Source organism: Vanacampus margaritifer, chromosome 6 (assembly GCF_051991255.1).
Source record: "Vanacampus margaritifer isolate UIUO_Vmar chromosome 6, RoL_Vmar_1.0, whole genome shotgun sequence".
NCBI lineage: Eukaryota > Metazoa > Chordata > Actinopteri > Syngnathiformes > Syngnathidae > Vanacampus > Vanacampus margaritifer.
The window spans coordinates 5,750,424-5,778,029 of NC_135437.1; the positions used below are offsets into that span (position 1 = coordinate 5,750,424).

Consider the following 27,606-nt stretch of genomic DNA (forward strand, 5'->3'; position numbering starts at 1 on the left):
CCTATATGACAAAATAAGCGTGACTAGACAAACTAAGAGTGACAAATACATCATCATCATAAGGGACATAACAACTGCATAGCAACTATAAATATAATCACAAGGGACATAGAAACTGACAACCTCAACATAATAACAAACCAAAACATATAATCATAACTAATATGGTTCCTTTCTAATCTGATATTCTCAGGTAGAGAAATCCCGTTCCGCCACTGCCAGAATTGTTGTCTGGAAAGAACTGGGTGTGCTGAGAAGTTATACCATGGAAAGCACTTACAATGGCTGTGACCAGGGAATATACAAGGTTTGTAAAATAGCACTTTCTATCTTTCTAATTTCTAACTTGTTGGAAACATTATAATGATCGCCCCAATGTTTGGATTTTATACACATTGCTAAAGTAACCACTGAACTAGACAAGACAATAGTTCTAACATTCTTGGAATATGTGTTGGGCATGCATATATGTGTACATATTTTGGTAACAATTGATCACGGTTTTCATATATTTAAATGACGTTAATGCTTTTTCTCTAGGAAGCATAAGAGGCAATTAACGTCTTACTATAGCCATAAAATCCTAAATGACTTTTGTGACTTTCATTCTAATATTTTCAAAGTACGAAGTGATGAGTAGAGATACATTTTGGTCACGATTGTTCAGTTTTGGGGCATTTCATAAATTGCCTTTTGGAGACTGTAGGCAGACGGGATGTTGAGTTGAGTGACTCGAGTGGGAAAAAAAGTCTACCACAACAAAACGTGCAGCGGATAATGCACGGTCGAAAACGAGAGTAAATCTTGGCTTGGCATCTACCCGCTTCCGAGCTCTGAAGGAACGGCTTGTACTGAAGAGCGACGCAGAGTTGGCCTGCTTGCTATTCGACAGTTAAGTGCCAAACAGAAAATAAAATGTTAGCTTGCTAATTTAGCGACATGCTAGGTTAAGTCACATTGAACAAGGGTAACTCGGCAATTTAGAATGAGGGTTGAACTTTTTTTATATCCTTATATTTACACCTGGCAATAAGTTTCCGATGGGCATCACAGAATGTTTTTTGGGGAAACGCTATTGGCTGTTCTAGGCTGTGGTAGTTGAGCTTGCTGTTTTGTTCTTGAAAACTGTTGTTAGCTCCATACTTGTTCTGATTATTTCACCATCGTTACAAGGCGAATGTTGTTTTGAACTATTATCCCTGTGTGTGACTATTTGCAAGATACCTCGTCACTCACTCTCGCAGCTTGCTTGGCTGAGTGCGGTCACAGGCAGGGGTCGTGAACGTTGAGCCATGGGAGGGGTCCGTTTTGAATTGTTTGTTTACGAACAGAAACGGTTTGATTACAAACAGAAGTAGTCAAAACTCCGGACAGTACCTTTAAGTAGCTTACCGCCACCACAGTGTGAATGTGTGAGTGCATGAATGATGTATCCATTCCATTGTAAAGCGTCTTTGAGTGTCTAGAAAAGCGCTATATAAATCTGATGCATTATTATTATTATTTTGATTTTAGCATTTGACCCATAGATGGCGCTCTGCAGGGTATGTCATCATTTCAATCCTTAATCTGCCTAAACTTTTTTTTCCCAGGGAAACAGATGACATTGATATTTGTACTATTTATTGTTTATACACACTACCTTATAGAATAAAGGATGTTGCTATAATTGATTTGTGTTCTAATCAAGAAAAAAGTGGGAAATGGTTGGATATCAGCTCTTAAATTGAACTCTTATGAGCAATTTTTGTTGTCATTAATCATCATTATATTTGTACAAACAGATGCACCTACATTTTGTTTTAAATCTGGAATACCTGTAGAAAAATTTAAATCTAACCTGAAAAAAAAATCCAAAGTCCATAATTAATGTCATGCCCATGATGAGTGTTCATTTGAACAGGGAAGAACTTTGAATTTGCCTCAACAACTAGTCTTACTTTTTGTAGACTAGCCTGCATTTTGCTCATTTCCAGTTTCTTCACATTGTTTTCCAATATTTCCATTAGAAAGTTTGCAAATTTGATTTCTACAACCTAACTTCCCACTTTTTCTTTTTCAAATAAAGTTGATCAATATTGTGCCGTGCAAAATTTGATCACACCGTTATGGTACCCTCTAAAACACTGAAAATACAATAGTGTGCATTAGTGAGAGAATTTAATAAATCAGATGATTGTAAAATGTTTGCAACGTGGTTAGTGTAACATTCAGAACATTTTCTTGTGTGCTACTAGTTCATACTTCTCTTTGTCACTGCCTTTTTGTTTGTTGTGTAAAGGGTCTGCAGACAAGAACGAGGGAGCTGGAAGAAATGGGAATGCAATTTTGCCACAGTCTGCTCTCCGTGACATGTGATACAAGGGCCCTTTACGGCAGGAGTCTTATCAGCCACATGACTCTAGGACATAACATCCTTGATCATAAGTCACACAAGTAAGATATCACTCTATTTTTTTTTTATAATTCCATTATTTAATTTCACATTTAAAGGGTGTGTTCTGAGGTAAATATGTTAGTTTTTTCAACTAAATTGAATACATTTTGTGCTGACTTTCAGGGTTATTGTTCCTTTTTGTTATTATTATTAGGGGTGTCAGGCAATTAATATTTTTAATCGTAATTAATCGCAAATTTTAGATCCGTTCTTCTAAATGTTAAAAAAAAAAAATCCCAAGTTTTCATTATCTTGTTTACGGAAGCGTATTGCATTCTCTTGAAAAACAAAACAAAAAAACAACTCCTGTTTTTCGGACTGAATATTTTTTTTCTGTCAAAAAATTATTCCGAAAAACAGAGCTGGTTTTCTGTTTTTCTGAGTAATCTTTTTTCTTTCTTTTTTTTTTACCAATGAACTCCAAGTGACGTGTTGCAGACTCGCTAATAGCGGAAGCGGACACTTTCCCGCATACCTCCATATTCAATAAGATGGTCATGTTTACTTACTGGCTCTCAATAAAGGAATGAATGTGTATACTGTATTGTGGTTTGTTCTCTAACCTCTGAGGGAAAACCCTTTTAAAAAAATATTCAGAAAAACAGAAAAAAAATATTCAGAAAAACAGAAAAATAATTATTTTATAAAACAGGGAAAAATTATTCAGCAAAACATAAAAAAAATATTCAGAAAAACAGAGGAAAATATATATTTCTTTAAACTGAAAAAAAAAATACTCAAAAAAACAAAGCTGCCCAAAAAAAATAGTCAGAAAAACAGGACTTTTCCCCCCCAAGTGAATGCAATACGCCTCCGTATAAAATGTTCAAAAAAAAAAAAAAAGTTTAACTAGTAGAAATATTACTACATCTTTTAGTGATTGATTTAGTAAATTAATAATTCATAAAATTTAGTTAAAATTAACAAGACGTACTGTACTGTAAAATATGGTATAGATTTGGGTTGAGGTCATTATTCTGCCACTAGATGGCATAATTGCCTTTGTAAGACTGGTGACAGCTCAGTGCATTTTTGTTTCATATTAAGAGCTATCTAATCTTTACATGAAGTAACTTGTTAAATTCTGCACATTTTTAAAATTGTAAAATACAACTTGACCCCAGTCTCCACAAATATATGCATTATTATTGAATTTATTACTGCTAAATTTTGACGTGGACGTATCTGCTGCGGTATGACTGGAATTCCTCCAGTACAGGATTTCCAAAAATCCAGCACTTTAAAAATAGTGGCATTAAAGGAACTTTAACTCAGAATTAACACACTAATTTTGACACCCCTAATTATTATTATTATTACATTTAATGAATATACTTGTTGATATATGTTAGCCAGGCTTTCTTCTTCTTGCAAATGAGTGGTGTGCATCTAGTGTAGTATCATTTGTGTTGTTCATGTTTATGACTCACTTCAATGGTCTTCTCAGCTTCACAAATGTTTGTTTTTCCTTCATAGACATCTGTCTGGTGTTTGTTAGTTTTATGTACACACCTATATAAGTGCATGCATATACATACAGTACATATGCACATATACTGTGCATCATATTTTGATATCAACAACTTTTTTTCAATCTACAGCAATATAGAAAGGATTACACCTCATGGTTAAACTACTTTTGGAAGGAAGGTGTATAATAATCAGTTATCGTTGAACATATTTAGTCTGTACCAATTAATTGCTTCAACAGATTACAGTGATTGCTTCAACTGGATAAAATTACTGTCACTAGGAGTAAAAATGGGTACTTCAGTATTTATAAATGAGTTATAACATGTCTTTGGCGTGATAGACAATGTAAAACACATCTTTTGTCTCTTACACAGCTGTTTTGAAGATGACGAGCCCCCGTGTGTTGAAGAAATTGAATATTCCACAGCGTGTCCTGGTCTTTATGGCAATGATTTAGAATTGGATCTAAAAGGATGCATGGTCTACACTGATGCAGAAGGTGGCGCTGAAGGACAAATGGCAGAAAACAAAAGATGGTGTCAGTCATTCCCAACAGTCAAGTCGCCTGCTCCCTCACCTGACAACACAGATGTCCATTGAAACTGTAGATGAAACAACTGTGCTCACGTGACCCTCAACAATGAGACCCCAATTTGAGCTGAGCTGCAGTTTCAGAGAACTATCGCCAGTATCTTTTCTCTCATTACTCAACTGAGTTTGCTCTGTTTATAAACTGGAATCCGATACTTTGATATCACCCAAGTGCGTAACAATAGCCGCTACTCTATGTCTTCACTATTCTACATGATCTTTGCCCCACTGAATATTTAAATAATTTGGGTGTGCTGCATTGTCACGGTCATTGTCTTATTTATTGATCTACATTAGATTTCTGAAGATATTTTCTGTTCCAGTAACACAAGAAGCTTGAATTATCTATAAGATGTTTGAAGGCAAAAAAGACACTTTTAAAGTCTTGACTGACTCAATATTACAATAAAGCATGTATGCATTTTTTTTTTTAATTTATACATTCTATTTAAAACTCAATAGAGGCAGATTACAAGCCTTCCTGCTGCCTCACAAAAATAATGTTTAAGTTGTTATCTGGGTTTGACTTACTCTTTTTTTTAAGTTTGTATTATCGCTCAGCGTTTGCATGACTTTTTGATATATTCGCATGCATATGAATTAACGAATGAATGAATGAATGAATGAATTAACGTTAGCAAAATTGTTGCTGCCCGTCTTAATGAAAGAAAGATAGTAATAGTAATCTTAAATAAAAGTTTAATGAAAATTAACCAATGAAAATCAAATGCTAAGATGGTACACCTAATAAGATCATTATAATAATTTGAACATAGGGTTCAATCAAAGTGAATTTTGTAATTAGCATAATATGAGTTTTTTAATTTGTAAGCAGTCAGTCGGCCTATACTGTATGTTTAACGTTTGGTGACATGATATCTATCACATTTAACATGGAACAGAGGAAGCAAAAGAGAGAGTTGTCTCAGCAGCTTAAAAAGATAATTATAGACAAGCACGTTAAAGGTAAAGGCTTTAAAACCATCTGTAAACAGCTTGATGTTCTTGTGACTACACCTGCACACAATATTCAGAAATTTAGAATCCACTGGACTGCAGCCAACCTCCTTGGAAATGCCCGCAGGTGTTTACTGTTTCTGTTGTGTAATGCTGCCGGAGTGTTCTTCATGTGGAATAAATCACATTGTCAAAACTTCTTATGCCCCGTGTATATACAAACATTGATCTTGTCATTGAGCTATACCATTTCAAGTGTGCCAGGTGTGTCCCTGGAGCTTTCAATCAGCCGTGTTTTTTACACCTTGGCCCATTAGCGTGCAATGATGACAGCGGCTAGCAATCAGAGGTGTGAAAACAACAACACGGCAATGTTTGTGTTTCTCCCAGCAGACTAAGTCTTGTTGTTTTTCACCAACTGGACAATGTTGACAGCGCGATGACATCAGTGTTTTTCAGCAAATAACAATCTAACTACTTTCTTTAGTGTTTGGTAGAGGGCTCTTATATATGTAATATAATATCCATTCAATAACACTTAAAGATTTTAGTATCAAATTGGTCACAATGTCCTTAAGTGCCACAACAACTCTTGAAATGGCTTCCTTTCTTCGCCCTCACTATTCAAATACTAAATCGGCATTTTTTATAGGGCTTTCCCATCCTTAAAGGGAATGAAACATCAGCCATGATGGCCCATTTTTCACTCAAGCACTCTCTTTATGTATTTTTTCATCAGGAACATGATATTAGCTTGCATTTTCAATTTCATCAATTTGTTTTGGAGAAATCAATAAATAAATAACAAACAAAAAAAACGCCCCTTGTGATAGTGACGCCCCCCACCTCCCTCTTGGTACACGTCATAGCGGGTACTGGACACAACAGAACTTAAAAAAATAAATAAATAAATGGAAATACGGAATTACTGAGGATCTCAACTTCTGATCCTTCTATTTAGCCCTAGAAGCAAGATGGATCACAGAGTATACTGTACACTCAAGAATTTTCTAAAAATCACCTTTGCCGATGTGGAAACTAGCATTGTACAAGAGAACTCCATCCCCATAGACGCTCACTATAAAAAGCTTAAAGGCACTCAACACTAAATGACTTTGTTTTGTTTTTTTGCTGATAAACTGTATAAACATCCTATTTCGACATTTTATTGCATGTTTTTAGAAAGCTTGAATTTGGGGCACAAACTGTGTGCACCATCTTAAAAGGAACCCCACTTAGTTCCTTAGATTCCTTAGAGGCATCTTTTGTTGAAAGCTAATTCTTTAATCAAAAAAATATACAAGTTTCCTCCTGTAAACATTATTAAGCATAGGCTATAATTTATACATGTATTTAAGGCAAGTTGTAAAATGTCTGAAGTTCTCTTAACAAATTTAAAACATCATAAATCATGCTGTTTCTACTAAGTACTGTCTCAAATAATCTCCAATTTTGATAGTGTAAATGTATAGGATCGTATGCCGAGAAGCGTTTCATGGGTGGAGCAATATGGTGGCCTCGCGACTTCAAAAGTCTTGGCCTATATGCAGATCAGTGGTAGTGATGTAGAATGGCGGCTGCCTCTCTCCCGAGCAATGTGAAACGCTTATTCAGAAAGCAAGGTAAGTCTCCGTCGCGTTCCTAAAGGGACGATCTAAACTCTTGAATGCGTCTGGTGAATGACGAGAGCACGACGTGGGGGAGGGTGACTCTCCCGATCGCATTTTGTTTGGATAAGCTTTTTCCTCCGTGTGTTCGTTTAATTTCAGGTAGTGAGAATGTTGGTTATCCGAATACAGGCTGGAGACGATGAACAGTTCCTTCAAAGCTTTTATACAGAATATTCCGGGCACAAATAAGTTACAGACAATGGCTGTAGCTTCTCACCAGTGCGAAGTTACAGAGAACTTACACCATTCTTATACTATCTTGAAGGGCGGTACCACACAGTTTCCAGTAAACAGTTCAACGAAGTTAACCGGACGTGCACGATAACATTCAAGGACACGATCCAGACACATAACAAAGATCATTTGAGGAATAGAGGAAGTTATGCAGTCATGACTAAACCTGGCAGAGATAGCGATATCACTCAAGGATATAGCCGCAGAACAAAGCTCTACTGAGGAAATGAGGAAATTAAAACAGTTATGACTAAATCTGGGCAGAAGACACACTTCATTATGTTGGTATCAACCAAATAAATAATTTAGAGCAAACTTGTCATTACAGTCGGGGTTCCTAAAGAAACAACATGCACCCTCCACCACGCGGTGCTCTCGTCATTCACCTGACGCATTCAAGAGCTTTGATTGTCCCTTTAGGAACGCTACGGAGACTTATCTTGCTTTCTTGATAGATGTTTCACATTGCTAGGCAGAGAGCTAGCCGCCATTCTACATCACTACGCACTGAATGCGTTGCGACGTAAATAATAATGTAATAATAATGTACGTCCAAATAAAGTTCCTACAAAATGTATTAAACTGGAATTTATTTTTGAAAAATGAATCTCATAGTTATGTTAGTAACAACCAAATAAATAATATAGAGTTAACTTGTCATTACAGTTGGGGTTCCTTTTAAGGTTGAACACTTAGTCATTGGGCCATAGCCCAAAATATGACATAATATATATGACATGAAGTAAATGACCTACCTGTAAAAAAAATTTAAAAAATTTACACTGGTGCATATGCTGGTTTTGGCAATGTTCAAGACACTTATCAGTGGTTGATAATGTTGTGTTTGGTATCATTTTAAAGGGCACATTCTAAGCTGAGGCTCTTTGTAAAATATATAAGTCAAGGCAGGGACATAATTTCACCCAAAAATGTTTTGATACAATATTAGGGCATCCAGGATGGTTGTTGTTGTCACTGCAAAGCGTATGTTAGGACACCTTTAAAGGACTTATTATGGGACTGCTGCGTAGCAAAGCAGTAGCAGAGCTACTGCCTGAAAGCAAAGCAGGCACATATTACTATCCTAAGAAAATCGGGTTTATTATTTCTGATAAATTATGGGACTGCTTTGCGAAGCAAGCAGGCACATATTGTTATTCTACCTAGGACAGTGGTTTATTTTTTTCTTGTCGTTATTATTATGGGACTGCTTTGCGAAGCAAGCAGGCACATATTGTTATTCTACCTAGGACAGTGGTTTATTATGGGACTGCTTTGCGAAGCAAGCAGGCACATATTGTTATTCTACCTAGGACAGTGGTTTATTTTTCTTGTTGTTATTATTATATATTATTCCACGATTTTTCCGCTAAAATGCGGCCCGTACCGTACATCGCACCGGCACAAATGAGGTATCAAACGATGCGGCTCGATCTGACTCGCTGCGCTATTATTTTTCTAAGAATTCCCAGTTACCTTGGCGACGCTATTCCCAAAAAACTCCCAAATTAACTCCCCTTTGGGAATGAATGGGAAAAAATCACACTTCAAGCACCTTTTTCCAAGACACGCTGCGCGCGCATACGTTATCCGACCGATACGAATTTTAGCTCATTTTGTAGGAATTTGTCCCATCTTTAGCTCAGTGTCGAAATCTTTTTTAAGGAATGAAAGCCCCCCCCCCCTGTTCGGGTTCAAAGACAGTAGCTGAATTAGCTTTCTCACACACTCTGTTGGCTAATTAGCCATCCAGTGCCGGGAACCAAATAATGTATTAGAAAAAATTTCACTTCAACTCGTCACCACTGCCACAATCTTTTGTCACTAGACGTCAAATTCTCACATTTTGTAGTCACGAGTGTCTTCTTTCAGACAAACTAACTTTTATTTGGCTAAGGTGTCATTTAGTACCTTTATTTTCCCTTTAAGCGAAGAGAAATTGGACTCTCTCGCCAATCTCTTCCATGTTAATTTGGGTGTTTTTTTCCTCTTCATTTCGGATAAATCATACATTTTCAACCTGCTCTCATTTGGTCATTTTTCATCCGATTAAAAAAATTACAACATGCTCGTGTTCCCCAAACCCTTGCCGTTCTAACAAGCCATTTCTTGAATCTGTATCTTGAAGAGTTAAGTCGTGAGAGGCTTTTGTTCCAGGGGTGCGTCTGTCATACAATCTCAATGGAATGCAACCAATCTTGATGATAGTTGGATCTAGTCTTCTCTCTTTTCCCTGATTGGTTCGTTTTCTGCTTGTCTGTGCTGTGGCCAATGAGAGACGCTTTAATGACACCAATTAGAAGTTTCTCGAGAACCTACTCCTCCCATTTCATCTCGTCTGAGGTAAGTTGCAAGGCAATTGTTTGTAGTCTGGTGAATAATGCTAAATAAGTGTGATTTTGCAAGTTTTCCCCATCCTAAACTACATCACGTTAATACTGGCGATGTATTGAAACGTATTTGATGTGTTTGAACGTTATGTTGCTGTTTTAACAAGATTGGAAAAGTTAAGTGCTAGAGATGGTAGCCTACATGCTAGCTGCACCTGCTAGCGCTAGCAAAGAGCTAGCAGATGTTACATTAAAGTTTTAATGTGCAGTAAAAAAAAACTAAGAAAAGTTTGAGTAGGCTCTAAATCTCAATTGTGTACATCTCTCGTTGCTACAATATACAGTAAGGCTTTTGTCTCGTCTGTCGTCGACGTGGGGGGGGGGGGGGGGGTTGAGTGGCGTGTCGACGGTGTAGCGAAGCGGCGCCAATGAGGGATTTCGGAGAACATGCTCGTGTTCCCCAAACCCTTGCCGTTCTAACGAGCCCTTTCTTGAATCTGTATCTTCAACCGTTAAGTCGTGAGAGGCTTTTGTACAAGGGGTGCTTCTCTCATGCGATCTCAATGCAATGTGGGTGCGTGACGTCACTTCAACTCGTCACCATGGCAACGATCTTTTGTCACTAGACGTCAAATTCTCACATTTTGTAGTCACGAGTGTCTTCTTTCAGACAAACTAACTTTTATTTGGCTAAGGTGTCATTTAGTACCTTTATTTTCACCTTAAGCAAGAGAAGTCGGACTAATTCGCCTGTCTTGTACATGTTAATTTCAGGCGCCTTCCTCTCTCCATTTCTGATAAATCATAAGTTTTCAACCTGCTCTCATTTGGTCATTTTTTATCCGATTAAGAAAATGAGAACATGCTCGTGTTCCCCAAACCCTTGCCGTTCTAACGAGCCATTTCTTGAATCTGTATCTTCAACCGTTAAGTCGTGAGAGGCTTTTGTACAAGGGGTGCTTCTCTCATGCGATCTCAATGCAATGTGGGGCGCGTGACGGCTCCAAGTCAAAAATGTATGTGCTCTTAAAGTGACAGTGACATATTTTTAGATTATGGTTAACTTCCACATTTCTTGACCGATTCCAGTCATTTAAATTTTAAACTGTTCAGCTCATTTACATTTTTTTAAATACATGTTCAGGGACAGTGAGATACTTTTAGTTGATGTTGATTATGGTTAACTTCCACATTTCTTGAGCGATTCCAGTGGTTTAAATTTTAAACTGTTCAGCTCATTACCAAAGAGTCAGCAGTCCCATTCAAAATTTCCGCGGGAATTTTTCTAGTATTACTATTATTATTTCATCTTCCACGATTTTTCCGCAAAAATTCAGCCCGTACCGTAGATCGCACCGGGACAAATGAGGTATCAAACGATGCGGCTCCATCTGACTCGCTGCGCTATTATTTTTCTAAGAATTCCGAGTTACCATGGCGACGCTATTCCCAAATTAAGTCCCCATTGGGAATGAATGGGAAAACGAAAGTGATCAAATCAGATCAAGCAGCTTTTTTTTTTTTTTAGGTACGCCAAGGACTCTCTCCCCCTCGACCACCCGGGTCGGCGGCCATCTTGGCCAATTGATTAGGTATTCCCAGGATTCTCGCCACTCCGCTCGCCCAGGGCGACGGCCATCTTGGCCAATTCATTAGCTACGGCAAGGATTCTCGCCACTTCGCTTGCTCAGGGCGGCGGCCATTTTGGCCAATTGATTAGGTACGCCCAGGATTCTCGCCACTCCGCTCGCCCAGGGCGGCGGCCATTTTGGCCAATTAATTAGCGTCGCCAAGGATTCTCTACCCTCCGCCCACCCGGGGCGGCGGCCATCTTGGCCAATTGATTAGGTACGCCAAGGATTCTCGCCACTTTGCTCGCTCAGGGCGGCGGCTATTTTGGCCAATTGATTAGGTACGCCCAGGATTCTCGCCACTCTGCTCGCCACTCTGCTCGCCCAGGGCGGCGGCCATTTTGGCCAATTGATTAGGTATCTAAGTGCTACTACTATACTACTACTACTACTATGTCTACAAGTACTACATACAGTACATGCATGTTTCCACCTTGCAAGAGTCAGCAGTCCCATTCAAAATTTCCGCGGGAATTTTTCTAGTTTTTCTTGTTATGGGACTGCTTTGCGAAGCAAGCAGGCACATATTGTTATTCTACCTAGGACAGTGGTTTATTTTTCTTGTTGTTATTATTATATATTATTCCACGATTTTTCCGCTAAAATGCGGCCCGTACCGTACATCGCACCGGCACAAATGAGGTATCAAACGATGCGGCTCGATCTGACTCGCTGCGCTATTATTTTTCTAAGAATTCCCAGTTACCTTGGCGACGCTATTCCCAAAAAACTCCCAAATTAACTCCCCATTGGGAATGAATGGGAAAAAATCACACTTCAAGCACCTTTTTCCAAGACACGCTGCGCGCGTATACGTTATCCGACCGATACGAATTTTAGCTCATTTTGTAGGAATTTGTCCCATCTTTAGCTCAGTGTCGAAATCTTTTTTAAGGAATGAAAGCCCCCCCCCCTGTTCGGGTTCAAAGACAGTGGCTGAATTAGCTTTCTCACACACTCTGTTGGCTAATTAGCCATCCAGTGCCGGGAACCAAATAATGTATTAGAAAAAATTTCACTTCAACTCGTCACCACTGCCACAATCTTTTGTCACTAGACGTCAAATTCTCACATTTTGTAGTCACGAGTGTCTTCTTTCAGACAAACTAACTTTTATTTGGTTAAGGTGTCATTTAGTACCTTTATTTTCCCTTTAAGCGAGTAGAAGTTGGACTCTCTCGCCTATCTCTCCCATGTTAATTTGGGCGACTTCTTCCTCTTCATTTCGAATAAATCATAAGTTTTCAACCTGCTCTCATTTGGTCATTTTTTATCCGATTAAGAAAATGAGAACATGCTCGTGTTCCCCAAACCCTTGCCGTTCTAACGAGCCCTTTCTTGAATCTGTATCTTCAACCGTTAAGTCGTGAGAGGCTTTTGTACAAGGGGTGCTTCTCTCATGCGATCTCAATGCAATGTGGGTGCGTGACGTCACTTCAACTCGTCACCATGGCAACGATCTTTTGTCACTAGACGTCAAATTCTCACATTTTGTAGTCACGAGTGTCTTCTTTCAGACAAACTAACTTTTATTTGGCTAAGGTGTCATTTAGTACCTTTATTTTCACCTTAAGCAAGAGAAGTCGGACTAATTCGCCTGTCTTGTACATGTTAATTTCAGGCGCCTTCCTCTCTCCATTTCTGATAAATCATAAGTTTTCAACCTGCTCTCATTTGGTCATTTTTTATCCGATTAAGAAAATGAGAACATGCTCGTGTTCCCCAAACCCTTGCCGTTCTAACGAGCCATTTCTTGAATCTGTATCTTCAACCGTTAAGTCGTGAGAGGCTTTTGTACAAGGGCTGCTTCTCTCATGCGATCTCAATGCAATGTGGGGCGCGTGACGGCTCCAAGTCAAAAATGTATGTGCTCTTAAAGTGACAGTGACATATTTTTAGATTATGGTTAACTTCCACATTTCTTGACCGATTCCAGTCATTTAAATTTTAAACTGTTCAGCTCATTTACATTTTTTTAAATACATGTTCAGGGACAGTGAGATACTTTTAGTTGATGTTGATTATGGTTAACTTCCACATTTCTTGAGCGATTCCAGTGGTTTAAATTTTAAACTGTTCAGCTCATTACCAAAGAGTCAGCAGTCCCATTCAAAATTTCCGCGGGAATTTTTCTAGTTATGGGACTGCTTTGCGAAGCAAGCAGGCACATATTGTTATTCTACCTAGGACAGTGGTTTATTATGGGACTGCTTTGCGAAGCAAGCAGGCACATATTGTTATTCTACCTAGGACAGTGGTTTATTTTTCTTGTTGTTATTATTATATATTATTCCACGATTTTTCCGCTAAAATGCGGCCCGTACCGTACATCGCACCGGCACAAATGAGGTATCAAACGATGCGGCTCGATCTGACTCGCTGCGCTATTATTTTTCTAAGAATTCCCAGTTACCTTGGCGACGCTATTCCCAAAAAACTCCCAAATTAACTCCCCTTTGGGAATGAATGGGAAAAAATCACACTTCAAGCACCTTTTTCCAAGACACGCTGCGCGCGCATACGTTATCCGACCGATACGAATTTTAGCTCATTTTGTAGGAATTTGTCCCATCTTTAGCTCAGTGTCGAAATCTTTTTTAAGGAATGAAAGCCCCCCCCCCCTGTTCGGGTTCAAAGACAGTAGCTGAATTAGCTTTCTCACACACTCTGTTGGCTAATTAGCCATCCAGTGCCGGGAACCAAATAATGTATTAGAAAAAATTTCACTTCAACTCGTCACCACTGCCACAATCTTTTGTCACTAGACGTCAAATTCTCACATTTTGTAGTCACGAGTGTCTTCTTTCAGACAAACTAACTTTTATTTGGCTAAGGTGTCATTTAGTACCTTTATTTTCCCTTTAAGCGAAGAGAAATTGGACTCTCTCGCCAATCTCTTCCATGTTAATTTGGGTGTTTTTTTCCTCTTCATTTCGGATAAATCATACATTTTCAACCTGCTCTCATTTGGTCATTTTTCATCCGATTAAAAAAATTACAACATGCTCGTGTTCCCCAAACCCTTGCCGTTCTAACAAGCCATTTCTTGAATCTGTATCTTGAAGAGTTAAGTCGTGAGAGGCTTTTGTTCCAGGGGTGCGTCTGTCATACAATCTCAATGGAATGCAACCAATCTTGATGATAGTTGGATCTAGTCTTCTCTCTTTTCCCTGATTGGTTCGTTTTCTGCTTGTCTGTGCTGTGGCCAATGAGAGACGCTTTAATGACACCAATTAGAAGTTTCTCGAGAACCTACTCCTCCCATTTCATCTCGTCTGAGGTAAGTTGCAAGGCAATTGTTTGTAGTCTGGTGAATAATGCTAAATAAGTGTGATTTTGCAAGTTTTCCCCATCCTAAACTACATCACGTTAATACTGGCGATGTATTGAAACGTATTTGATGTGTTTGAACGTTATGTTGCTGTTTTAACAAGATTGGAAAAGTTAAGTGCTAGAGATGGTAGCCTACATGCTAGCTGCACCTGCTAGCGCTAGCAAAGAGCTAGCAGATGTTACATTAAAGTTTTAATGTGCAGTAAAAAAAAACTAAGAAAAGTTTGAGTAGGCTCTAAATCTCAATTGTGTACATCTCTCGTTGCTACAATATACAGTAAGGCTTTTGTCTCGTCTGTCGTCGACGTGGGGGGGGGGGGGGGGGTTGAGTGGCGTGTCGACGGTGTAGCGAAGCGGCGCCAATGAGGGATTTCGGAGAACATGCTCGTGTTCCCCAAACCCTTGCCGTTCTAACGAGCCCTTTCTTGAATCTGTATCTTCAACCGTTAAGTCGTGAGAGGCTTTTGTACAAGGGGTGCTTCTCTCATGCGATCTCAATGCAATGTGGGTGCGTGACGTCACTTCAACTCGTCACCATGGCAACGATCTTTTGTCACTAGACGTCAAATTCTCACATTTTGTAGTCACGAGTGTCTTCTTTCAGACAAACTAACTTTTATTTGGCTAAGGTGTCATTTAGTACCTTTATTTTCACCTTAAGCAAGAGAAGTCGGACTAATTCGCCTGTCTTGTACATGTTAATTTCAGGCGCCTTCCTCTCTCCATTTCTGATAAATCATAAGTTTTCAACCTGCTCTCATTTGGTCATTTTTTATCCGATTAAGAAAATGAGAACATGCTCGTGTTCCCCAAACCCTTGCCGTTCTAACGAGCCATTTCTTGAATCTGTATCTTCAACCGTTAAGTCGTGAGAGGCTTTTGTACAAGGGGTGCTTCTCTCATGCGATCTCAATGCAATGTGGGGCGCGTGACGGCTCCAAGTCAAAAATGTATGTGCTCTTAAAGTGACAGTGACATATTTTTAGATTATGGTTAACTTCCACATTTCTTGACCGATTCCAGTCATTTAAATTTTAAACTGTTCAGCTCATTTACATTTTTTTAAATACATGTTCAGGGACAGTGAGATACTTTTAGTTGATGTTGATTATGGTTAACTTCCACATTTCTTGAGCGATTCCAGTGGTTTAAATTTTAAACTGTTCAGCTCATTACCAAAGAGTCAGCAGTCCCATTCAAAATTTCCGCGGGAATTTTTCTAGTATTACTATTATTATTTCATCTTCCACGATTTTTCCGCAAAAATTCAGCCCGTACCGTAGATCGCACCGGGACAAATGAGGTATCAAACGATGCGGCTCCATCTGACTCGCTGCGCTATTATTTTTCTAAGAATTCCGAGTTACCATGGCGACGCTATTCCCAAATTAAGTCCCCATTGGGAATGAATGGGAAAACGAAAGTGATCAAATCAGATCAAGCAGCTTTTTTTTTTTTTTAGGTACGCCAAGGACTCTCTCCCCCTCGACCACCCGGGTCGGCGGCCATCTTGGCCAATTGATTAGGTATTCCCAGGATTCTCGCCACTCCGCTCGCCCAGGGCGACGGCCATCTTGGCCAATTCATTAGCTACGGCAAGGATTCTCGCCACTTCGCTTGCTCAGGGCGGCGGCCATTTTGGCCAATTGATTAGGTACGCCCAGGATTCTCGCCACTCCGCTCGCCCAGGGCGGCGGCCATTTTGGCCAATTAATTAGCGTCGCCAAGGATTCTCTACCCTCCGCCCACCCGGGGCGGCGGCCATCTTGGCCAATTGATTAGGTACGCCAAGGATTCTCGCCACTTTGCTCGCTCAGGGCGGCGGCTATTTTGGCCAATTGATTAGGTACGCCCAGGATTCTCGCCACTCTGCTCGCCACTCTGCTCGCCCAGGGCGGCGGCCATTTTGGCCAATTGATTAGGTATCTAAGTGCTACTACTATACTACTACTACTACTATGTCTACAAGTACTACATACAGTACATGCATGTTTCCACCTTGCAAGAGTCAGCAGTCCCATTCAAAATTTCCGCGGGAATTTTTCTAGTTTTTCTTGTTGTTATTATTATATATTATTCCACGATTTTTCCGCTAAAATGCGGCCCGTACCGTACATCGCACCGGCACAAATGAGGTATCAAACGATGCGGCTCGATCTGACTCGCTGCGCTATTATTTTTCTAAGAATTCCCAGTTACCTTGGCGACGCTATTCCCAAAAAACTCCCAAATTAACTCCCCTTTGGGAATGAATGGGAAAAAATCACACTTCAAGCACCTTTTTCCAAGACACGCTGCGCGCGCATACGTTATCCGACCGATACGAATTTTAGCTCATTTTGTAGGAATTTGTCCCATCTTTAGCTCAGTGTCGAAATCTTTTTTAAGGAATGAAAGCCCCCCCCCCCTGTTCGGGTTCAAAGACAGTAGCTGAATTAGCTTTCTCACACACTCTGTTGGCTAATTAGCCATCCAGTGCCGGGAACCAAATAATGTATTAGAAAAAATTTCACTTCAACTCGTCACCACTGCCACAATCTTTTGTCACTAGACGTCAAATTCTCACATTTTGTAGTCACGAGTGTCTTCTTTCAGACAAACTAACTTTTATTTGGCTAAGGTGTCATTTAGTACCTTTATTTTCCCTTTAAGCGAAGAGAAATTGGACTCTCTCGCCAATCTCTTCCATGTTAATTTGGGTGTTTTTTTCCTCTTCATTTCGGATAAATCATACATTTTCAACCTGCTCTCATTTGGTCATTTTTCATCCGATTAAAAAAATTACAACATGCTCGTGTTCCCCAAACCCTTGCCGTTCTAACAAGCCATTTCTTGAATCTGTATCTTGAAGAGTTAAGTCGTGAGAGGCTTTTGTTCCAGGGGTGCGTCTGTCATACAATCTCAATGGAATGCAACCAATCTTGATGATAGTTGGATCTAGTCTTCTCTCTTTTCCCTGATTGGTTCGTTTTCTGCTTGTCTGTGCTGTGGCCAATGAGAGACGCTTTAATGACACCAATTAGAAGTTTCTCGAGAACCTACTCCTCCCATTTCATCTCGTCTGAGGTAAGTTGCAAGGCAATTGTTTGTAGTCTGGTGAATAATGCTAAATAAGTGTGATTTTGCAAGTTTTCCCCATCCTAAACTACATCACGTTAATACTGGCGATGTATTGAAACGTATTTGATGTGTTTGAACGTTATGTTGCTGTTTTAACAAGATTGGAAAAGTTAAGTGCTAGAGATGGTAGCCTACATGCTAGCTGCACCTGCTAGCGCTAGCAAAGAGCTAGCAGATGTTACATTAAAGTTTTAATGTGCAGTAAAAAAAAACTAAGAAAAGTTTGAGTAGGCTCTAAATCTCAATTGTGTACATCTCTCGTTGCTACAATATACAGTAAGGCTTTTGTCTCGTCTGTCGTCGACGTGGGGGGGGGGGGGGGGGGTTGAGTGGCGTGTCGACGGTGTAGCGAAGCGGCGCCAATGAGGGATTTCGGAGAACATGCTCGTGTTCCCCAAACCCTTGCCGTTCTAACGAGCCCTTTCTTGAATCTGTATCTTCAACCGTTAAGTCGTGAGAGGCTTTTGTACAAGGGGTGCTTCTCTCATGCGATCTCAATGCAATGTGGGTGCGTGACGTCACTTCAACTCGTCACCATGGCAACGATCTTTTGTCACTAGACGTCAAATTCTCACATTTTGTAGTCACGAGTGTCTTCTTTCAGACAAACTAACTTTTATTTGGCTAAGGTGTCATTTAGTACCTTTATTTTCACCTTAAGCAAGAGAAGTCGGACTAATTCGCCTGTCTTGTACATGTTAATTTCAGGCGCCTTCCTCTCTCCATTTCTGATAAATCATAAGTTTTCAACCTGCTCTCATTTGGTCATTTTTTATCCGATTAAGAAAATGAGAACATGCTCGTGTTCCCCAAACCCTTGCCGTTCTAACGAGCCATTTCTTGAATCTGTATCTTCAACCGTTAAGTCGTGAGAGGCTTTTGTACAAGGGGTGCTTCTCTCATGCGATCTCAATGCAATGTGGGGCGCGTGACGGCTCCAAGTCAAAAATGTATGTGCTCTTAAAGTGACAGTGACATATTTTTAGATTATGGTTAACTTCCACATTTCTTGACCGATTCCAGTCATTTAAATTTTAAACTGTTCAGCTCATTTACATTTTTTTAAATACATGTTCAGGGACAGTGAGATACTTTTAGTTGATGTTGATTATGGTTAACTTCCACATTTCTTGAGCGATTCCAGTGGTTTAAATTTTAAACTGTTCAGCTCATTACCAAAGAGTCAGCAGTCCCATTCAAAATTTCCGCGGGAATTTTTCTAGTATTACTATTATTATTTCATCTTCCACGATTTTTCCGCAAAAATTCAGCCCGTACCGTAGATCGCACCGGGACAAATGAGGTATCAAACGATGCGGCTCCATCTGACTCGCTGCGCTATTATTTTTCTAAGAATTCCGAGTTACCATGGCGACGCTATTCCCAAATTAAGTCCCCATTGGGAATGAATGGGAAAACGAAAGTGATCAAATCAGATCAAGCAGCTTTTTTTTTTTTTTAGGTACGCCAAGGACTCTCTCCCCCTCGACCACCCGGGTCGGCGGCCATCTTGGCCAATTGATTAGGTATTCCCAGGATTCTCGCCACTCCGCTCGCCCAGGGCGACGGCCATCTTGGCCAATTCATTAGCTACGGCAAGGATTCTCGCCACTTCGCTTGCTCAGGGCGGCGGCCATTTTGGCCAATTGATTAGGTACGCCCAGGATTCTCGCCACTCCGCTCGCCCAGGGCGGCGGCCATTTTGGCCAATTAATTAGCGTCGCCAAGGATTCTCTACCCTCCGCCCACCCGGGGCGGCGGCCATCTTGGCCAATTGATTAGGTACGCCAAGGATTCTCGCCACTTTGCTCGCTCAGGGCGGCGGCTATTTTGGCCAATTGATTAGGTACGCCCAGGATTCTCGCCACTCTGCTCGCCACTCTGCTCGCCCAGGGCGGCGGCCATTTTGGCCAATTGATTAGGTATCTAAGTGCTACTACTATACTACTACTACTACTATGTCTACAAGTACTACATACAGTACATGCATGTTTCCACCTTGCAAGAGTCAGCAGTCCCATTCAAAATTTCCGCGGGAATTTTTCTAGTTATTATATATTATTCCAGCGATTTTTCCGCTAAAATGCGGCCCGTACCGTACATCGCACCGGCACAAATGAGGTATCAAACGATGCGGCTCGATCTGACTCGCTGCGCTATTATTTTTCTAAGAATTCCCAGTTACCTTGGCGACGCTATTCCCAAAAAACTCCCAAATTAACTCCCCATTGGGAATGAATGGGAAAAAAATCACACTTCAAGCACCTTTTTCCAAGACACGCTGCGCGCGCATACGTTATCCGACCGATACGAATTTTAGCTCATTTTGTAGGAATTTTTCCCATCTTTAGCTCAGTGTCGAAATCTTTTTTAAGGAATGAAAGCCCCCCCCCCTGTTCGGGTTCAAAGACAGTGGCTGAATTAGCTTTCTCACACACTCTGTTGGCTAATTAGCCATCCAGTGCCGGGAACCAAATAATGTATTAGAAAAAATTTCACTTCAACTCGTCACCACTGCCACAATCTTTTGTCACTAGACGTCAAATTCTCACATTTTGTAGTCACGAGTGTCTTCTTTCAGACAAACTAACTTTTATTTGGCTAAGGTGTCATTTAGTACCTTTATTTTCACCTTAAGCAAGAGAAGTCGGACTAATTCGCCTGTCTTTTACATGTTAATTTCAGGCGCCTTGCTCTCTCCATTTCTGATAAATCATAAGTTTTCAACCTGCTCTCATTTGGTCATTTTTTATCCGATTAAGAAAATGAGAACATGCTCGTGTTCCCCAAACCCTTGCCGTTCTAACGAGCCATTTCTTGAATCTGTATCTTCAACCGTTAAGTCGTGAGAGGCTCTTCTTTGAGGTGTGCGTCTCTCATTCAATCTCAATGCAATGTGGGTGCGTGACGTCACTTCAACTCGTCACCATGGCAACTATCTTTTGTCACTAGACGTCAAATTCTCACATTTTGTAGTCACGAGTGTCTTCTTTCAGACAAACTAACTTTTATTTGGCTAAGGTGTCATTTAGTACCTTTATTTTCACCTTAAGCAAGAGAAGTCGGACTAATTCGCCTGTCTTTTACATGTTAATTTCAGGCGCCTTGCTCTCTCCATTTCTGATAAATCATAAGTTTTCAACCTGCTCTCATTTGGTCATTTTTTATCCGTTTAAGAAAATGAGAACATGCTCGTGTTCCTCAAACCCTTGCCGTTCTAACGAGTCATTTCTTGAATCTGTATCTTCAACCGTTAAGTCGTGAGAGGTTTTTGTTGAAGGGGTGCTTCTCTCATGCAATCTCAATGGAATGTGGGGCGCGTGACGGCTCCAAGTCAAAAATGGATGTGCGCTCTTAAAGTGACAGTGACATATTTTTAGATTATGGTTAATTTACACATTTCTTGACCGATTCCAGTCATTTCAATTTTAAACTGTTCAGCTCATTTACATTTTTTTAAATACATTTTCAGGGACAGTGAGATACTTTTAGTTGATGTTGTTTATGGTTAACTTCCACATTTCTTGACCGATTGCAGTCGTTTAAATTTTAAACTGTTCAGCTCATTACCAAAGAGTCAGCAGTCCCATTCAAAATTTCCGCGGGAATTTTTCTAGTTTTATTATATTATCTTCCACAGATTTTTCCGCAAAAATGCGGCCCGTACCATAGATCGCACCGGCATGAATGAGATATCAAACGATGCGGCTCCATCTGACTCGCTGCGGCATTACTTTTCTTGGAATCCCGAGTTACCATGGCGACGCAATTCCCCCAAAACTCCCCCAAAAAGTTCCATTGGAATGAATGGGAAAGGGGAACAAAAGTCAAAAAATCAAGCACCTTTTTCCAAGCCACGCTACACGCGCATACGCTATCCGGCCGATATGATTTTTAGCCCATTTTGTTGCAATTTTTCCCATCTTTAGCTCAGTGTCAAAAGTTTTTTAAGGAATGCAAGCTCTCCCCCCTGTGCGGGGTTCAAAGACAGTGAGCGAAAGGGGCAAAAATAGCCTTTTAACATTGGTGTGTATTGCGTCTGTCAGAGTGGAGCAATTAACGTGAGAGTGAAGAGAAACAAAATATTATTTCGTAAAGTTTCATTTCAACTCGTCACCATGGCCACAATCTTTGCTCACTAAACATCAAATTCGCACATTTTGTAGTCACAAGAGTCTTCTTTCAGACAAACCCACTTTTATTTTATTATTATTAGGTGTCATTTAGTACCTTTTTTTTTTTTTTTTACTTTAAGCGAGGAGAAGTCAAACTTTTTCGCCTATCTTTTCCATGTTAATTTGGTCACCTTTTTCTCTTAATTTTTTAAAAATCAAAAGTTTTCAACCTGCTCTAATTTGGTTATTTTTCATCCGATTAAAAAAATTTGAACATGCTCGCGTTCCCCAAACCCTTGCCATTCTAACAAGCCCTTTCTGGAATCTGCATCTTCAACCATTAAGTCGTGAGAGGCTTTTGTTTGAGGTAAGCGTTTCTCATACATTTCAGTGGAATGTGTGTGCGTGATGTCTCCAACATGTTAAAGTCAAATGTGTGTGCGTGAATGTGCATGTTTCTTAAAGCGACAGTAAGATACTTTTAGTTTATGTTGATTATGGTTAATTTCCACATTTCTTGACCAATTCCAATCGTTTAAATTTTAAACTGTTAAGCTTATTTCAATTTTTTAAAATACATTTCTTTAAAAAAACACAACATTATTATTATTTTTTTTTTAATGCAATGGAATGGACTGCTATTTAAATAGTGCTTTTTTAGCTATGCTGCCTGGTCTCTCACTTCTGCATAGCAACTGCCTCAGCCAATCATCTCTATCACTGTTGAGCTCAACTCACCCTATTTTTTCTATGTGTACTCAAGGCTTGGCCTATGTACGACTACTACTATTGCAAATACTATTACTACTACTACTACCTTGGCTAATTGATTAGGTGCGCCCAGGATTCTCGCCACTCCGCTCGCCCAGGGCAGTGGTCATCTTGGCCAATTGATTAGGTACGCCCAGGATTCTCGGCACTCCGCTTGCCCAGGGCGGCGGCCATCTTGGCCAATTGATTAGGTACGCCAGTGGTGTCCAAACTCGGTCCTCGGGGGCCGGTAGTCCTGCAGGTTTTGGAGGTTTCCCTGCTCCAACGCACCTGTTTCAATCAACAGGATTGTTATCAGGCTTAGTAGAGCTTGCTGATGAGCTTCAGCTGTGTTGGAGGAGAGAAATATCCAAAACCTGCGGGACTACCGGCCCCCGAGGACCGAGTTTGGACACCACTGAGGTACGCCAAAGACTCTCTCCCCCTCGCCCACCCAGGTCAGCGGCCATCTTGGCCATTTGACTACTACTAAAATTACTACAACTACAAGTACTACTAATACTACTACAAGTACAAGTACTAGTACTTACTGCTAATACTACTACAGGTACTTGCTACTACTAAAAGTCCTACTACTACTACTATTGCTTAAAGTACTACATGCGTCTTTCCACCTTGCAAGAGTCAGCAGTCCCATTCAAAATTTCCACGGAAATGTTTCTAGTTAAATCTTTAGTATGCTGGAAAGATGTAACTTTTTAAAATATAGTGTCAACCCTAACCACTTCTAAACCATAGGTGTCAAACTCCGGTCGTCGAGGGCCGCAGTCCTGCAGGTTTTGGAGGTTTCCCTCTTCCAACACAAGCTGATTGCAATCAGCAGGATCATTATCAGGCTTATGCAGAGCTTACTGATGAGCTGATCATATATCAGCTGTGTTGGAGAACAGAAACATCCGTCCATCTGTACTCACCTCGAGCGACGGACGTAAACGTGCTTCAGAAGGTGCTAAGTCCATGTATTTATTCGAGGCTTCACGTCATTGTACACTCGCAAAAAGACAATATGAACAAATAAAATGAGAGCACATCACTCAACACCCTTTCTTTTTGCCCCTTTTCTTTTTCTTTACCCCTTCTGTTTTTTTTTGTTTGTTATTTAAACGTTGCGTCTGTTTAGATGTTTTGCCTCAGTGTGTTTCCGTTTGTGTGTGTTTTTAAAAGAGTGTTAGCCCATATCCCAATGAAGGGCGAATGTTTGCAAAGCTAGCAAATGTTGATTTTGTGTCGGGCTTCTTTCAAGTTTTTAATGTTCACTAAGCGTTTGCCAACAGTTTTCATGTTTTTTTTTCTTGTCACAAGGACATTTTGAAGATATTCAAAATTTCCTTGCAACAAGTGTCAAAGTCAAAGCAGAAAATCCACTTGGAGACAAGATGAAGAACACACACAGACTGAGTTCAAACTTTTCTTTTGTAAAAGGAGAAGGTCATTTCTTTGATTTATTCCAATGACTTCTGACCAGTAAAGCCTTGGTTATTATTGTCTCTAAATACGCTGTGTTTTACAAGCTGACAAAGGAATTCCAGTTGCAGGCAAGTAAATTGGGGAAATTCCAAAACACTTCCCTTTACACGCTTTCTTCCTTATTTAAAGAACAACATAAAACAACATTCTAATACCTTCTTGTTACACTAGGTTTAATAAGTAATTTCTCATTATGAATACACAGGTTATATGTGTTTAAATGAGATAACGTATATAGTTTTTCCATCAAAAACAAAAAACAAAACATTGAAAAATTAGGACAACGTCTTATGGACGCTTAGTGAACATTGCAACCTTAAACGAAACCTGACGAGAAATCAACATTCGCTAGCTTCGTAAACATTCGTCCCATCAGTGGGATACGGGCTTAAGGATTCTTAAACCATTAATTACATTTTTCAATGTCTTTTACGACTGTTAGCGTGAGGCTAAATTAAGTCGAGCATTGCGAAATTATGGCTTGTTGGGCGCGTATCTCAAACTTTTACTTGCAAGTCAAAGCAAAACAGAAATATAATAAAATAATTGTCAGAGAGACAGCTGGTATTTACAACAACAACAAAACTCAAAAAGGACATTGACAGCTCTTGGCTAGACAGTAACCCTGATCACAACCATAACTACCATTATTGAGTTAGCAAACATAGCCAAGGGGCTAAGATGCGGACCAATCAGAGGAAAGTTGAAGATGAAGTGCAACACTGGCAAAGGGAGGGCCAAAGTCACCGGTGCAGATAAAGGAAGCACCTTGAAGAAAAAATCCACCCGAGCTCCATCCTCCCGTCCGTCTCTTCTTCCTGACGATGGAGGGCGAGGAGCAATCGGAACTCTGCTTTCCACAGTTGGCCAACATCTCCTGCCGGAAGCTCTCGTCTGGTTGGTCTGAAGGTGTATTTTGGAGTGTTCTACTCTACTTCATCTGCATCCTCACTGTGCTGCTTAACCTGCTCGTCATCTCCTCAATCTCCCACTTCAGGCACATATTGCTTTCAAACCCTAACCTTTGACCTAATCAAATTAGTTGAATTGATGTGATTTCAGGCTGTTTGTGACTGTTATTGTCTCATTTCTCTCAAGGATACCGAGAAAATGCATACATTGTGACTTGATCCAAGTACTCGTCTGTGTATTTTGTCTGTGGATGTTTTGCATTTGGGGTGGTTTCAACAGCTTGTTGGTTGACTTGTGTGCAGGCAGCTCCACAGTCCCACCAACATCCTCCTCCTGTCTCTGGCCGTCTGCGACCTCCTGGTTGGCCTCTTGGTGTGGCCTGGTGAGATCTACCTGAAAAAATCATGCTGGACTCACAGTGATATTCTCTGTTCTGTGTATAATTTTGCCTCCTTTACGGTGACGTCTGCCTCGGTAGGAAACATGGTGCTGCTGTCAGCTGACCGTTACATGGCGATTTGCCAACCTCTGCATTACAATGTCAAAGTCACTGTGAAGCGAGTTCAACTTTGTGTTTGTTTCTGCTGGTTCTTCTCTCTCTTTTTGAGCGGCATCTTAACAAAGGACGATCTGATGCATCCTGGGAAGTATGCGTCCTGCTATGGAGAGTGTGTTATTCACATTGGCTACACCGCAGCAGTTTTTGATCTGGTTGTCACTTTCATCCTCCCTCTCAGCATCATCGTCACTCTGTACACAAGAGTGTTTGTGGCCGCTGTGTCTCAGGCACGAGCCATGCACTCTCGTGTTACGGGTGGCAAACGTTCTCTCCCTTTGAGAGCAAAGAAATCTGAGTTGAAGGCGGCCAGGACTCTCGGGGTTCTGGTTCTGGTCTTCTTGATGTGCTTTTGTCCGTACTACTGCGTAATGCTTGTTGCTGACAACTTGCCGAGTGCCTCGTTTGTGCTCAATGTTTATTACCTGAACTCCTGTGTGAACCCATTGATATATGCGTGGTTATACCCGTGGTTTCGGAGATCTGTTAAACGCATCGTCACTCTGCGCATATTGCAGCCTGCCTCCTGGGGGGGGCTAACCTAATGTAGACCAGCAGCAGTTTAAAAGGTGATCGTTATTTAAAATGTTGCTTTGCTTGTCTCTCCTGTTGATATGTCATAACGTTAATCTCATTGGTTGTGTTTGGATTTTTTTGCAGTGTAATTTATAACATACTGAGGAGGAAAATCTGAGTTCATATGGAGATCATGTCACCATACAATCTGCTCACACGTCCACCTGATTTAATCACCGTCTGTCACCTTTCTCGCCAGAGCCCTTTACCTTCTTGATTTAATCCCACCCTACAGAAATATCAGATTTCTTCTGCAACAAAGACTCTTGGCCCTAACCAACAAGAACTCCACTATGCCCCCCTGTATTTGCATTTCCCTATCTCCCTGTCTACTGTTCCTCACACGTTTTTCTTGGGCAGCTCACCCGTCCAATCACTCGACATGTGGTCCCTTCACCTGCCCACCAACCTGCTTTAATAAAATTAAAATCTCACATTAGACTGGATGTGGATTATTGCTGCAAATTTGTCATTGATACTTTAGACTAAATGGTATAAACTTACAGTACTATGCCATTGCCCAAATGCTGTACATTAACTGCACAGGTCATAATGTTTTGTTGAATACATTCCACATGATAAATGAAGAACTGTGCACAATATTGCACATCAGTCATTAGACCAGGGACCCTAAACACGAGTGACACTCAGTGGGGGGGAATACACTTGAACAACTAGACAGTTAAGTGTGGAAGCACTTGGATTTTTTTTTTCGTCTGTAGTGTGTTTTATAATTTATACATCATATAACTGCCATGTATAACTACACAGGGAAAATTTTGTTAAATGTGATTTATTCCATGAGACTGAAAGAACGGTGGGACCACATTACATACCAGTCATTTAGCCAGGACATCCAATACAACCCTCACAAACACACACGCACGCACACACACACACACACACACACACACACACACACACACACACACACACACACACACACACACACACACACACTGTGTGTATACATGTACTGAACACAATATGCAACATCACTTAAACTCAGAAATATTAAAAAAAAATACTAAACATAAATAGTTCATGTTTTATATATAGTGCTGTACTTTTAACAATCTTGTGTGCTGCTGTAACAGAGAATTTCACTTCTGGTGATTATTAAAGGATTATTTGATCATATCCGGTCTTATAATGTGATGATGTGATTGAGCACAACCTAAAAATATTTGTATTAAGTCACTCTGTTTCAATGACAACAATTCTTTGCTTGATTCTACCTTATGACAAATGAATTAAAACTGTAATACAGAATTTGAGAAATGTGAGTATTCAATAATGAGCATAATCTTTAGTCATTTGTAAGTTTATTCATCTTGTATAATGACAAGAAAGTTTATAAGTTCATATTTCATTTATGGTTGCTCTAGTCTATGTTTAAAACGTTCAAATGGTCTGTGACAACTTATGTGAAA

At 40.2% G+C, this 27,606-nt stretch overlaps 2 protein-coding genes across 2 annotated transcripts in view; both read left to right on the top strand.

Annotated features, from left to right (window-relative positions):
- agbl1 (AGBL carboxypeptidase 1) overlaps positions 1-5,610 on the top strand; it is a 37,695-nt gene extending 32,085 nt beyond the window's left edge. The window contains exons 24-26 of the mRNA XM_077568459.1: positions 194-307; positions 2,282-2,436; positions 4,285-5,610. Of these exons, the coding sequence (XP_077424585.1) occupies positions 194-307; positions 2,282-2,436; positions 4,285-4,510 (495 nt within the window). The 3' untranslated portion in view covers positions 4,511-5,610. The remainder of the gene's footprint in view (positions 1-193; positions 308-2,281; positions 2,437-4,284) is intronic.
- LOC144053132 (trace amine-associated receptor 13c-like) lies at positions 5,395-26,612 on the top strand. The gene is made up of 3 exons (XM_077567234.1): positions 5,395-5,467; positions 17,680-17,722; positions 25,344-26,612. The coding sequence occupies exons 1-3, from the start codon at positions 5,395-5,397 to the stop codon at positions 26,140-26,142; spliced, it is 915 nt and encodes a 304-aa protein (XP_077423360.1). The 3' UTR covers positions 26,143-26,612.
- Positions 26,613-27,606: the final 994 nt, after the last annotated feature.

What these genes read in the sequence shown, in the direction of transcription:
- LOC144053132 (XM_077567234.1), top strand. Translation starts at nt 5,395, where the DNA reads ATGGAACAGAGGAAGCAAAAGAGAGAGTTGTCTCAGCAGCTTAAAAAG. An exon ending in TATAGACAAGCACGTTAAAG is followed by an intron (nt 5,468 to 17,679) that starts GTAAAGGCTTTA and finishes GACACCAATTAG; the next exon opens with AAGTTTCTCGAGAACCTACT. An exon ending in CCCATTTCATCTCGTCTGAG is followed by an intron (nt 17,723 to 25,343) that starts GTAAGTTGCAAG and finishes ACTTGTGTGCAG; the next exon opens with GCAGCTCCACAGTCCCACCA.